General features: G+C 37.3%; 1 protein-coding gene across 11 annotated transcripts in view; it reads right to left on the reverse strand.

Annotated features, from left to right (window-relative positions):
• NCOA1 (nuclear receptor coactivator 1) overlaps window positions 1-14,150 on the reverse strand; it is a 219,034-nt gene that overhangs the window by 40,416 nt on the left and 164,468 nt on the right. For all 11 annotated transcript variants that reach the window (NM_001206215.1, XM_024998757.2, XM_024998760.2 and 8 more), the window contains one exon: window positions 11,458-11,638. In NM_001206215.1, the coding sequence (NP_001193144.1) occupies window positions 11,458-11,638 (181 nt within the window). The remainder of the gene's footprint in view (window positions 1-11,457; window positions 11,639-14,150) is intronic.

Genomic DNA, 14,150 nt, shown 5'->3' on the forward strand with positions numbered 1-14,150 from the left:
GTCACTTATTCAGAAACTTACCCTATCTAGAATGTGACATAATAACAGGTAAATGAGAAAGTGAGAAAAGTTCTTTGAATCAAACAGAATCTGGACTTCCCTGGTTGTCCAGTGGCTAAGACTCCATGCTCCCAATGTGGGGAGCCCAGGTTCAATCCCTGTTTGGGGAACCCAAACATGCCACATGCCACAACTAAAACCCAGCACAACCAAATAAATAAATAAGTAAACAAAATAAATGCAAAGAAAATGTGACATTCAAGGTTTTTATACATTACCATAAGAGAATCACTTAGAACTTCTTCAGATATTACTGATTTTAAAAATGATCATAACAATTTCAGTTAACTGCTTTTTCAGTCTATACCCTATTCAGTTCAGTCGCTCAGTAGTGTCCGACTCTTGGCGACCCCATGAATCGCAGCACGCAGGCCTCCCTGTCCATCACCAACTCCCGGAGTTCACCCAAACTCATGTGCATCGAGTCGGTGATGCCATCCAGCCATCTCATCCTCTGTTGTCCCCTTCTCCTCCTGCCCCCAATCCCAGTATGGAATATGCAATAAGTAGGGACACTGCTACTGTCATGAAATGTTTGAGAGATGCAAGTAAAGGATAAAATATGCTCTACAAAAGGCAGAATCAGAAGCTAAACTGCACTGCAAACTGGGGCCATTTAGTAAATGGACAAAAAAACTCTACAGTGGTTAACTGAGAATATAGCTGTACAATAATGGTATGATAATTGTTGTCTATAATGATGACAAACGAAAAAAAGAGGTTGAGTTATGCTTTATGATGTAGTGGTAAAGAATTCGCCTGCCAATACAAGAGACACAGGAGATGCAGGTTTGATCCTTGGGGCAGGAAGATCTTCTGGAGTAGAAATGGCAACCCACTCTAGTATTCTTGCCTGGAGAATGTTATGGACAGAAGAGCCTGGTGGGCTACAGTCCCTGGGGTTGCAAAGAGTCGGGCACAACTGACCAGAGCACTACAGTACAATGGAAGATGGCAGTATGTACAATTTTTTTGGAAAGCTTTGATTACTTCTCTACTACTTATATTAGGGAAAAAACTGTAAAGAACCTAAATTCCAGAAATTCATTCATTAATGAATTATGGTATAGATATTTATAACATGCTGATAAATGAAAAAGGAAAAAAGTATAATCCAATACATTATTTTCAGGAGGAGTCTACTCTTAGGATATTATAAAATTTCTATATATTAATAGAATAAATCTAGTAAGCTATATATTCTTGGTAGATTTTAGGTTGTGAGACTAAGGATTACTTTATTTTCTTTTAATGTTTCTGATGGCTATTTGTAATCCTGAAAAGGAATAAAATTTATGTTAAAGCCCTAACCTCTAGTACTTCAGAATGTCATTATATTTGGGGACAAGGCTCTGAGTGAAGTGATTAAGAGTTGTCAGGGTGGCTCTACTTCAAACACTTCAGTATAACTGGTGTTATAAGAAGAGGTGATTAGGACAGAGATGACACAGAAGAGAGATGACCATGAGGACACAGCAAGAAGAAAGCTATCTGCAAGCTAGTGAAAGAGGCATCAGAAGACAGCAAACCTACTGACCCTCCTCAACCTGAACTTCCAGCCTTCAGCTTGTGAGAAAATAAATGTCTATTGTTTAAGTCACTGGTCTGTGGTATTTTATTATTATGGCAGCCCTAGTAAACTAACAAAAACTAAAAATGCCTTAGTGGCTTGAGAAAATATACAATTAGGTAGAATTCCTCATTTTAATGAATGGAGATAAGTAGATTTAAGGATGCCCCTCAAACTTATTTAATGCTGCACACTGATAATTATTAACTGCATAAAACATGTTAGGCTCAATTAATCTAACTTGACTACATATTGAAATATACTCAATATTTAGTATGAATGAAATATAGGAGTGCACATAAAAGCACATTCACTTCTAAATACAAAAAATTATAGCTTGCAATTAAACTTGTCTTCTCTAGCATGACAAATGATAGAGAAACCAAATTCTGTATGATTCTGGGGGAAAAAAAGCAAAATACCGAACAACAACAATAAAAGGTGAAGGGAAAGTAATCACTTAATTCTTCTCATTATTTCAATCAGAAAGTTGGTCAGAGAAGATTATCTGAAGTTGTCCCTTTGCTCTGCTCTGCACAATAATTCCTGTCTTATTCCATTTTAGAAATCTAACATAAACAAAATCATTATATTTAAGAGTCAAAGAAAATTTACATGGCTGTCTACCATCTAGACTTAGTATCATAGAATAGTTTATTTGACTCAGTAACAGGACATAGTATCTCACAGTAGTCTTGATGGGAAAAAAGATTACGAAAACAAGTTGGATAAAATATTTTCAAAATAAAGTAATTGTGCTAAATTTGGTGACTAGGGGTAAAAAACCCAATCAATCACTGATTCAATTATAAGTTTTGTTTGCATAGGCTATATACTTAAAAGAAGCTGTTTTTTATTCTAAAGGTCACTTTAACATTTTAGGACTTCTTTTAGAAACTGACTTCTTTTAAAAAAAATTCAACTTGCTGGAATGTTTTACAAAATACACAATTTATCTCTCTTTATCCAAGGAATAAACCTACTACTTTTGGTCATGTTTGTGTTTCTGATACAAACATGAGTAAGTATGTATATATGTTACACAAGACAGGCATAGTGATTTTCAAAGGGACACATTACTGTGTTTACTCGTCTCTGCTGGAGAGAGGCAGCTGATGTGGGGGTAGAAAACAAGCTATTAGGGACTCCTGATCAAGCTGTTTATTTTTTTAATAATCTGTGCAAAGGATCCAGCATCATATTTTCTCCATTTTAAATATGGTTAAAATAAAATCTTATATCCCCATTAGCCATAGTGATTTCAGCTAGAAAAACAAACAAATGCTTATATTATTAAAAAATTTAAAAACTCCTTCTGCACACAGTAGAAAGCATTGTTAAATCAAGAGTGGCTTTTGCACATTTTACTCCACTAAGAGTTAATTCAGCATCTAGTGATTCTGGTGTTCACAGTTAATTTTCTTCAGCTGTTGATAAAGAGATTCTGGTTCAGTTTTGTGTTACATTTGGCTGTTAACTATGCACAGCAGCTATAGTGTTTGACTAATTTCTCTACTATACAAAAAGAACTATAAATCAGTAAGATAAAAACTGAATAACCCAGTAGGTAACAGGTCACAAAAAAGCACTGAAAAGTGATCAACCTAATTTCACAATAAAAGAAATACATATTAAAACTACATTGAGATACTTAAAAAACTCTTCAGATTGGCAAAGATGAAAAAGTGCATAATTCAAACGATTAGAAAGGATGTGTAGAAAGAAGAACATTATCACCCTGTAAATTGGCATAAGAAAGGCCATTTGGTAAAATCCACCTATGCTTTGACCCAGCAATTCCGTTCAGAATTTACAGTTCAGATATACTCTTAGATGTGGTCAACTATCTGTACTATGTAAGATTATTAATTATAGTCCTGCAGTAGCAAAAGATGCCTACCAATAGTCACAAAACACTAAACACAACCTCAAAAACAAGGAACTAAAAATGGATTTTTTTAAATGCTGAAAACGTTTTATGTGAAACATGTATTTTTAGTTATGCAACACTCAGTGTATTACAGATTAATAAAATTTAAAAAAATTTTAAACCTCAGAATGTGTATGTTCACAGAACAAAAAAATGAGCAGGAGGTCATTCATTCACTTCAGTAGTGTTGCCAGTGTTCAAATATTTTTGGAATTCTTCTAAAACTGTCTTATCTAGTATACAAGTATTCAAGAAAATACTTCTAACTACATCTAACTTTGATTCTGATTTTTTTTAAGTATTATTCTTTTTGGATCAACAAATTTGGCTCCAAATTACTTCACAAAACTTCAAAAGTCAAATCCACATTTAAAATATAGGAATTTGAAGACAGACAAAAAGACATGGCAGAGGTTTTGAAGGTACTGCTAAGAGAGCACATTATATATGTTTTGATCAAGATCTTCCTAAATTCTTTTAATGTGCTCTTACAGTACATTTCCAACAAAATTATTTAAGTCACGTGGTCACACTGCATGGGAGTACGTGTGTGTGTGTGTGCCTATAAACGATGTGTTTTGAAACCAGGCAGGCTGAAATTTAAATCCTGGTTCTGCGTACACTAACTGGATAACTTTGGGCAAGTTTTTATCTGTGTGTGTGTGTTTTCTTTCTTTGGACCTTAGTTTTCTTGTACGTAAGTAGATCTATGGAACATTTTTGGTTCAATGTGACAGATTTACCATCTCTATTTTATTCTACACCCAAAATTTTCATGGAAATAAAGGAAATTGAAAGGGGACAATAAATCTACAGCTGAAGGAGAGGTAAAAGAAGTAACATGGTAGCTAACTAGAACAATGAAAACAAAACAGATGGAAAGATAAAACTGATGGAGAAGTTCACCTAAACTAAAAAACTTATATTATGAAAAAAGGGGAGATTTTCCAAAAGAGGAAGTTTACTCAGAGGGACACCAGAACAATTCCAGGCTCAGTGGTCATTTGAACAAGTAAAGGAACAGGCCACGGGTGATTGCTGGGATAATTAAAGGACAACTGAACAGCTGTCACCAGGCCCTGCTCTGAGTGCAGCTGACTCTGGCGTCTGCCCATGGGATTAAAGTGGTGAGGACATGACTCAGTGTGGGAGTTCTGCCCAGGGAATCTCCCAAAGTGGGTGTGAGGGCTGCCACGAGGGATTTCCCTCTCACCAGCCCTGACTCCTTCACAACAACAACTGAGCACCAGGGCTTCTATAATCAGAAGCTACATTCACTGCCAGAGCAAAAGGGCCTCTCACTTTAGCTGAAGAGACACTTTAGCTACCACGGTGTTTCATTCTAGGTCTTTTTCAGTATACATACACAGACAGCCCTGGTTCACCAAAACATTCAAGAAAAGTCAACAGCAGGAAGGAAAGACAGCAAATTTAACAGAGAAACAAACTTTGAAGAAAAAAGGATTGTTACAAAAAATGGAGTATGCCAAATTAATCAATACACAGATTTAAAAGTCTATCATATATATAAAAGGCAATAGAGTTCTATGAAAAAAATTTCCATACACATGATTGCTACAATTTAAAGAACTCAACAGACTGACTGAGGAACAGGATGGATATGGTTGAAGATTCAGTTTTGATCTGAAAAATCTGGCCCAGAGACTCTCAGAATACAGTGCAAATGGGCAAGGGCAAGGTAAGTGTGACAGAAAAGATAAGTGACATGGCAGATAGATCCAGGAGTTCGAATAGGTGGTGAATAGTTCAACTGTCTTATGCGAGACCTTTGGACACAAAGTTAAGACGTGGAATCAGCCATCTGATAATGGAGTCTGGCTCGGGTGAAAGGTGGTGGTGGACAGTGTAGAGGCTAGAGGTGGCAGAGACTCAGAGGCTATTCTCTTCCCTTTATGAGTTATTATATTTTTGTCCTCATCTTCTTTTTTCTTTCTCCAGTCCTTTGTCCTCTTTTCCTTTCTCTTCTCCTTGTTTCTTTCCTGTTTGCATGGAAACACAGTCTGCAGTGATCACCCTCTCCTCATTTACCTCATTTCACCCCTCTCTTTCTGGCTTTCAGCAACACTACAGCACAAAGTTTAACAGATTCTGGTGTCAGTTCAGTTAGTTCAGTCACTCAGTTTGAACGGACTGACAACCTACTCAGACCAGATCAGTTCAGTTCAGTCGCTCAGTCGTGTCTGACTGTTTGCAACCCCATGGACTGTAGCACGCCAGGCTTTCCTGTCCATCACCACGTCCCAGAGCTTACTCAAACTCATGTCCATCAAGTCGGTGATGCCATCCAACCATCTCATGCTCTGTTGTCCCCTTCTCCTCCCGCCTTCAATCTTTCCCAGCATCAGGGTCTTTTCCGATGAGTTGGTTCTTCACATCAGGTGGCCAAAGTACTGAAGTTTCAGCTTCAGCATCAGTCCTTCCAATGAATATTCAGGACTGCTTTCCTTTAGGATGGACTGGTTGGATCACCTTGCAGTCCAAGGGACTCTCAAGAGTCTTCTCCACCACCACAGTTCAAAAGCATCAATTCTTCGTTGCTCAGCTTTCTTTATAAGTCCAGCTCTCACATCCATACTTGACTACTGGAAAAAACCATAGCTTTGACTAGATGGACCTTTGTTGGTAAAGTAATATCTCTGCTTTTTAATATACTGTCTAGGTTGGTCATAGCTTTTCTTCCAAGGAGCAGGTGTCTGGCCTATTTACAAACTCTTCCAGGTGCTACTAGTGGTAAAGAATCCGCCTAACAATGCAGGAGAGGCAAGAGATGCAGGTTCAATCCCTGGCTTGAGAAGATACCCTAGAGGAGAAAATGACAACCTACTCCAGTATTTTTGCCTGGAAAATCCCATAGACAGAGGAGCCTGGTGGGCTACAGTCCATGGGGTCTCAAAGAGTTGGACATGACTGACTGACTGAGCACATGTACATAAAGCTGTATTCAGGGGAGGAAATCTCAAGAGAGAAAAAAGAGCTATTTGACTCAAGACGGATTAGGAATGAAAAACATTCCACTTTCACAGACTGGAGAGCTAGAAGACACTTTCTATTTTTATTAACTTTAATTTTCATCAAATTAACACATATACAAAACTTTAAAAGTCAGAACCAAAAGGTCTATGAATAAAAGCAGTTTTCTGTCTTGCCCCTTCTGACCCTTTGATTACTCCCCTTTCAACAGAGACAACCATTCACAACTTGTCTGTTTTCTTTGGCAACTGCCTATTTCTAAAATATCTCCATTTTAAGTTTCTGACTCCCCATCATGATAGATGGGGTTTCAGTTCTCTCACATCTACTACTCTTACTACCTTCTATGTTCCCAATTCCCTAACAGAGATCATTGCTTTTTTTACATAAAATGCTAATATTTAGATTCTTAGAACTATGCAAATATTACTTACTGCTAAGTCATATTGTATACAAACATCCCTTCTTATATCATGCTTTCATTTTTCTTGAGTTAATAATTAGTTTATTTTTTTCATTTTCCTACTTTTCTTGGAGACTTTTTCAGATGCTTCAACATTTTTGACATGAATCTATGAATCATCTTTTTTATAAACTCAGAGAGAAATTTCATTTGTTCCTTGGAGGCTGTCTTTTCAGAAGACTTGGACCTGCTACTCCAATTTACATGTGTTGTTCTCTAATCTGGCTGATCACCTATCATTCCTGGACTTCTTTTCAGATCCTCTGTTTCCCTGAACCCTGTAAGCCTCTCTTTTTTGGTTTTCTTCCTGTTTCCTGAAGTATGGGTTGGCAAAAAAGTTTGTCAGAAAATCCGAATGAACTTTTTGGCCAACCCAATATATCCTCAAGGGCCTTAACTACAGAAGGTAAACATACTATGCAAGTATTTGTGCCCTTTTATATCCAAAAATGTCTTTATTTCAGCCTTCACAACTACTGGAAGTTGGATGCCTGATTACAGGTCAGAAACCATTCTAACCCCTGGTATTTCTAAAATAAACTTTATTAACATAGAGTTCATATAAAACAATATGCACTGATTTTCAGTGTACAGTTCAATAAACTTGGCAAAAGTATAAACCCATACATAATCTTCCACCTCAATCAGGAAAACAGAATATTTCTATCACCTTTAAAAATTCCCTCAAGCTCCTTGGCTATCAATCTTCCCTACTTTGACCTCACCACTGGCAACCAATGATCTTTACTTTTTTCACTCATATTTTTGAGACCAATTCATACCCTGTACTAACAGTCCCTTCCTTTTCACTGCTGAGCAGTATTCCATTTTATAAATAAGCCATTTCCTTGTTGATGAACATTCAAACTGTTTCCAGTTTGAGACTATCATGAATAAAGCTATGTGAACATTTGTGGTCAAGTTTTTGATGAACACATGCTTTCATTTGGCTCTGTCTCCAATAACTAAGAGTTGAATTGTTGGGTCACACGGTAAAAGCATGTTTAAGAGAAATGGCTGAACAATTTTCCAAATCTGTTTTACCCTTTTACATTGCTACCAGCAACACCAAAGTTCAAGTTGCCCCACATCTTTGCTATCATTTTGTTTTGTCAGTTTTTTAAATGCTAGATATTTCAATGAGTATGTAGCAGCACTGCATTATAGTTTTAATTCACATTTCCTTGATGGTTAAAAACACTGACCATCTTCTTATGTGCTACTTGCAACTTTCATATCTTATTTTATGAAGTATATTTTAAAATTCTTTGCCCATTTTTTAGATTGGGCTGTTTCCCCTATTATTAACATCTTACATTAGTGTGGTATATTTGTTAGAATAGATGAATATTGGCACATTTTCATTAAATAAAGCCCACAGTTTACATTAGGGTTCACTCTTTGCGTTGCTCATTCTAGTGGTTTTGATAAATGTAAAATAACACGTATCCACCATTACAGTATCATACAGAATAGGTTCACTGCTCTAAAAACTACCCATGTTCCACCGATTTATCCCTCTCCCTGGCAACCACTAATCTTTTTACTGTCTCTAGTTTTGCCTTTGCCAAAATGCCATATAGTTGGAATCATAAAGTACGTAACCTTTTCAGGTTGGTTTCTTTCACTCAGCAATATTCATTTAAGGTTTCTCCATGTCTTTCTGTGGCTTGACAGCTTCCAAGTTTTGGTCATTACAATTCACTGTATACAATTCACATCTCTCTGCAAGCTTTTAGAATCTTTATCTCTGATGTTTTAGAATTACATGATGGTAAGTTTTGGTACCGGTTTTGTGTGTGTGTGTGTGTGTGTGTGTGTGTTGAATACTTGTTGAATCATTTCACTCTGAAGAATTATGTCCTTCAGTTCTAGAAAAGTCTTTTTTTTTTTTTTTTGGTTTGAAAATATCTTCTTTTCCATCTTCCCCACTCATGCATGCTACATGGTAAGTCACTTCAGTCGTGTCTGACTCTGTGCAACCCTATGGCCTATAGCCCTTCAGGCTCCTCTGTCCATGGGATTCTCCAGGGATTGAACCCACATCTCTTGTGTCTCCTGCATTGGCACGCAGGTTCTTTACCATAGAGCCACCTGGAAAGCTCTTTTCCCCTGACTGTTTCTGAAATTTTTATCAATCGCTATTGGCTCTTGTAGGTCAACCTAACTTTTTATTGCCTACTTTCTATGTGTCTTTTGCTTTCTCTGAAAGATTTTCTCAGTCTAATTTTCTAATATTTCTCTTGAAATTAAAAAATTTTGGATATCTAATTTCCAAAAGTCCTTTCTTCCTTTTGTCCTTTTTTTCTTCTGATGCTATTCATGGATGACGTATCTTTTCCAAAATTGTTAGTCCATATACTCATTATATATTTCCACTGTACACTCTTTTTGTCTGGTTAGTTTGCTCTCTTTTATGTTACAGGCTTCAAGTCCTGATGGTCTTTGGCTGTGTTTGCTCTGAACAGATGCAGTGTTCTAAAACACTGACTGGCTGGGTTCTGTGTAAGGCTTGTGCCTGCTTGCAGCCTTCACTGTTGGACACTTATTACTGTTATTTTATTTACTTTTATTTTTTGGTCATGTCATTTGGCATGTGGGATCTTCGTTCTCTGAGCAGGGGTCGAACCTGTGCCCCCTGCATTGGAAGCACAGAGTCTTAACTACCAGACCACCAGGTAAGTCCCACTGTTGGATATTTAAGATGGCAGCATGACCTTTGCACTTTAGGGATTTCCCCATAGATATCCACATCCCAACATCTTCTTTTGGCCAAGTGGTATCTCTCAAGAGAACTCCTCCAGTTTTCCACATCAGAAGGGGAAGGACCAGGATTGAACCAATCAATTTACAAACTCTTATTCTATCTCCTTTTGGCCTTATATCTCATTGTTTCCCCACTTGTGCCCGATATCCCAGAGTCTGGAGTCTAATTTCAATTAGAAGACTTCTGAAATCATTTCATCTAATTCTTATTTTATAATAATAAAAGAGCTGACTCGTTGGAAAAGACCCCAGTGCTAGGAAGGATCGAAGGCAGGAGGAGAAGGGGACGACAGAGGCCGAGACAGCTGGATGGCCTCACTGACTCAACAGACATGAGTCTGGGCAAGCTTCAGGAGAAGGCGAAGGACAGGGGAGCCTGGCGTGCTGCAGTGTGTGGGGTCACAAATAGTCGGGCATGACTCAAGCAACTGAACAATAACACATCCTTATTTTGTAGATAAAGAGAACGAGGCTCAGAAAATTCATTTGTTGAAGGTATAACTGTTATTAATAATAAATGGGAAATGTGAGACTTCAACCTAGGCTTCTGTTCTCATCTAGTGTTCTGGTCAGCTGAAAAACTGCTTCCCAAAATGTCAGAGATGATTTGAGATTTTTCTTTCCAAATGCCTAGAAATCTTGGTAAGCTTTCAGGAATTGTGTCATGATAGCTAAAAGCTGAGGTATGACTGAAATAAACAAGCCCCACATCTGGTCCCATGAGACGAGGGACAGGCAAATTTTCAAAGTGAGCTGGTTAGTTTCCTTTACTTTCAAGGTCACACAATGGAATTATCACCACTATTATTTCAACTTCAAATCTGACAGGTGAAAATAATATAATAGCTCTATCTTCATGAACTGGAAATATACTATTCAAAGTGTCTCTTAAGTAGGAAAATATTAACATGGGCGAGAGCAGTCATGACCTATTTCAACACAGTTGTCTCCATGAAAAACTCATTCTGTGGGGTAACACATATTACTTGACAAAAGGAATTCCATAATCAAGAAAAGTTTGGTAAATGTTGGGTTAAAGAAATATTTAATTTAAATCGTAAGATAGGCAACAAGGATGTATTATACAACATGGGGAATATAGTCAATATTCTATAATAATTGTAAATGGAGTGTAAACTTTAAAACATGTGTAATTTTTTAAGAATTAAAAAAGAAACTGGCATGAAGATAAAGCAAAAAAATAAAAAAACTAAACTAGTTTCTCTAACACAGGACTTCATAAAACCTCTAATATACACTAAGGAATGATATATATGTCATGAAGCATTTACCCAGTGTATGTCAGCACAAAATACTTTTCTTCACAATTTATGGAGCCAGTATTCAAGAAGACACTTTGGAAACATAATCTGACCCCACATTATACTTCTGAAAGTCCTACTATGGAAAGGTTGGGTAAGAACGTAAAATTACTCAATATCAACTGCTCACCTTAAAATTACCTATTAAAAAGTAGAGGTTGTACTATAACTTAAAATACACAAGACGAGTGACATTCATATATCTAAAATCAACTATATACTACTTACTGTGGCATTAATGAAAAGATACTTCACTCCCAATAAACAAAAGGTCTGTGCAATAATTATGAGGGACAAAGCTCTAATCCATATCATCATTAAACGTTTAAAATGAAGTTCTGTCCCCAACACATACTGTTCAGCCTGGAAGTGGGCCTGGCAGAGGTGGACTGAAGTGCAGATGGCAGGATCTCCGATTTGATGGCCACATTGCTGACTGCGCCATCCATCCTCTCTGTCTCACATAGGCCTGGCAACTGTGGTGCCTTCTCCAGCGTCGGAAGTAACTGATCAAACTGGTCAAGGTCAGCTGTAAACTAAGAACGGAAATCAAAGTTAGAGGAAACACATTCTACACTTTCACCTGAAAGAAACTAGAAAACAAGTTGTTCCTTTAAAATACATGAATTGAGTGTGACTATGAGAGAATGAAGAAAGAAGAAATAATTAGAAAGACTGGGGCCTCAATGAAATAGCATGACCTAACACTGGATTTCTTTGGAAGGAATGATGCTGAAGCTGAAACTCCAGTACTTTGGCCACCTCATGCGAAGAGTTCACTCATTGGAAAAGACTCTGATGCTGGGAGGGATTGGGGGCAAGAGGAGAAGGGGACGAAAGAGGATGAGATGGCTGGATGGCATCACTGACTCAGTGGACGTGAGTTTGAGTGAACTCTGGAAGTTGGTGATGGACAGGAAGGCCTGGCGTGCTGTGATTCATGGGGTCGCAAAGAGTCAGACACGACTGAGCGACTGAACTAAACTGAACTGAACACTGGAACAAAATGTGGAAGTTTATGGTACTGATACACTGCAGGATATAAGACAACATACACACGGTGCTTATCTATTATATTTTGGTATAAAATGTACGCACTGGAAAAAGATTGAACTGGAAAGAGATATTGAGAGTACTGTGTTATGACAATAACATCATGAGTGATTTTTTCCTGTCATATTTTTCAAAATTTTATAAAATGGATTACTTTATGAAGGAGTAAAAAATACATTTACGTTGACATACTTTTTAAAAATTTACATTGACATACTTTTTAAAAATAATTTCTTAAAGTTTGTGAAATTTTTTTTAATGAATATTAGCTTCAAATATCAGAGAAGGCAATGGCACCCCACTCCAGTACTCTTGCCTGGAAAATTCCACGGACGGAGGAGCCTGTTAGGCTGCAATTCATGGGGTCACTAAGAGTCAGACACGACTGAGCGACTTTACTTTCACTTTTCACTTTCATGCATTGGAGAAGGAAATGGCAACCCACTCCAGTGTTCTTGCCTGGAGAATCCCAGGGATGGGGGAGCCTGGTGGGCTGCCATCTATGGGGTCGCACAGGGTCGGACACGACTGAAGTGACTTAGCATAGCATAGCATAGCTTCAAATATCCCAGAAAGGTCACTTCTCATTTAAAGACTTAACAGAGTAGGAAATGTAGTTTCTATCATAGGTAGGGAGTTCTTACATCTGTCTGTGGTTAGGCATAGGAGAAAACTGACCTTTATTTCACAACATTATTCCATGACGGTTACCTTAAGATAATTCATAAACATAAAATGTCTAGCTGTTTGGGTTTTATTACTTAATTCAACTAAAATCCCTTCCTAGATTGTAAAATTACATGTACATATTTTTTTAAACATCTGGCTTCTTTCACATTACATTTCTGAAGTTTAGACATGCTGCTCCAGGTAGCAGTAGTTTATTTTGTTTCTGTTGCTGAATAGTGTCCCATTGTACGAATATGTTACAATATATATTTATCAATTCTAGTGATGGATTTGGGAAATTTTTCTGGTTTTGGGCTAATATAAGTAAAACTACTATGACTATTTTTAAACACATCTTTTGCGGCACGTGCAAAAAGTACTAATCAAAAAGGGAAAAACTGACAATTTGGAGTCTACATTAAAATGAAGAACTTGACTTCATCAAAAAGCACCATTAACAGGGAGAAAAGGCAGGGCACAGTATAGAGAAGACATCTGTAAATATATAACCAATAAATGACTCACCCAAAATGTATAAAGAACTCTTACACATCAATAGGAAAAATACAACATATTGGGAAAATGGGCAAAACACTTCAAAAGATATTTACAAAAGAAAACATCCAAACGACCAATAAATATTTATTGTGGGCTAAGTCGCTTCAATAGTGTACAACCGGCTGCAACCCTATGGACTGTAGCCGACCAGGCTCCACTGTCAATGGGATTCTCCAGGCAAGAACACTGGAGTGGGTTGCCATGCCCTCCTCCAGGGGATCTTCCCAACCCAGGGATCGAACCTGCATCTCTATGTGTCCTGCGTTGGAAGGAGGGTTCTTTACTACCAGTGCCACCTGGGAAGTCCAGATATTTATTAGGGAAAGGCAAATTAAAACTATGAAATATCACTACACAGATCCCAGAATGGCTAGAAGTTAAAAAGATAGACAACACCAAGTATTAATAAGGACATGGAACAACTAGAAGGAATTCTCATACCCTGGAAAAACTAGCATTATCTGCTAAAGATGAACACACACATATTTTATGATCCTGTAATTCCAACCCCCAGGTATAAACTCAGCAGAAGTGCATGTATGTACACCAAAACAGATGTGCCAAGGTAGTATACAATGGCATTTTCTTATAAAGCTGTTACTTTTGAAGTCAATTTTAAAGACTGAGAATTTTAATGTAGTTATTTAAAGCTATTATTCAGCTTAGAAACATGACATTAGTTTAGCTGTACCAAGAAACATAGGACAACCTTCTCAAAGAGTAAATGTATATAGAAATAACCAAAACAGTGTCATTACAAATAGTAAA

This window comes from Bos taurus, chromosome 11 (assembly GCF_002263795.3).
Source record: "Bos taurus isolate L1 Dominette 01449 registration number 42190680 breed Hereford chromosome 11, ARS-UCD2.0, whole genome shotgun sequence".
NCBI lineage: Eukaryota > Metazoa > Chordata > Mammalia > Artiodactyla > Bovidae > Bos > Bos taurus.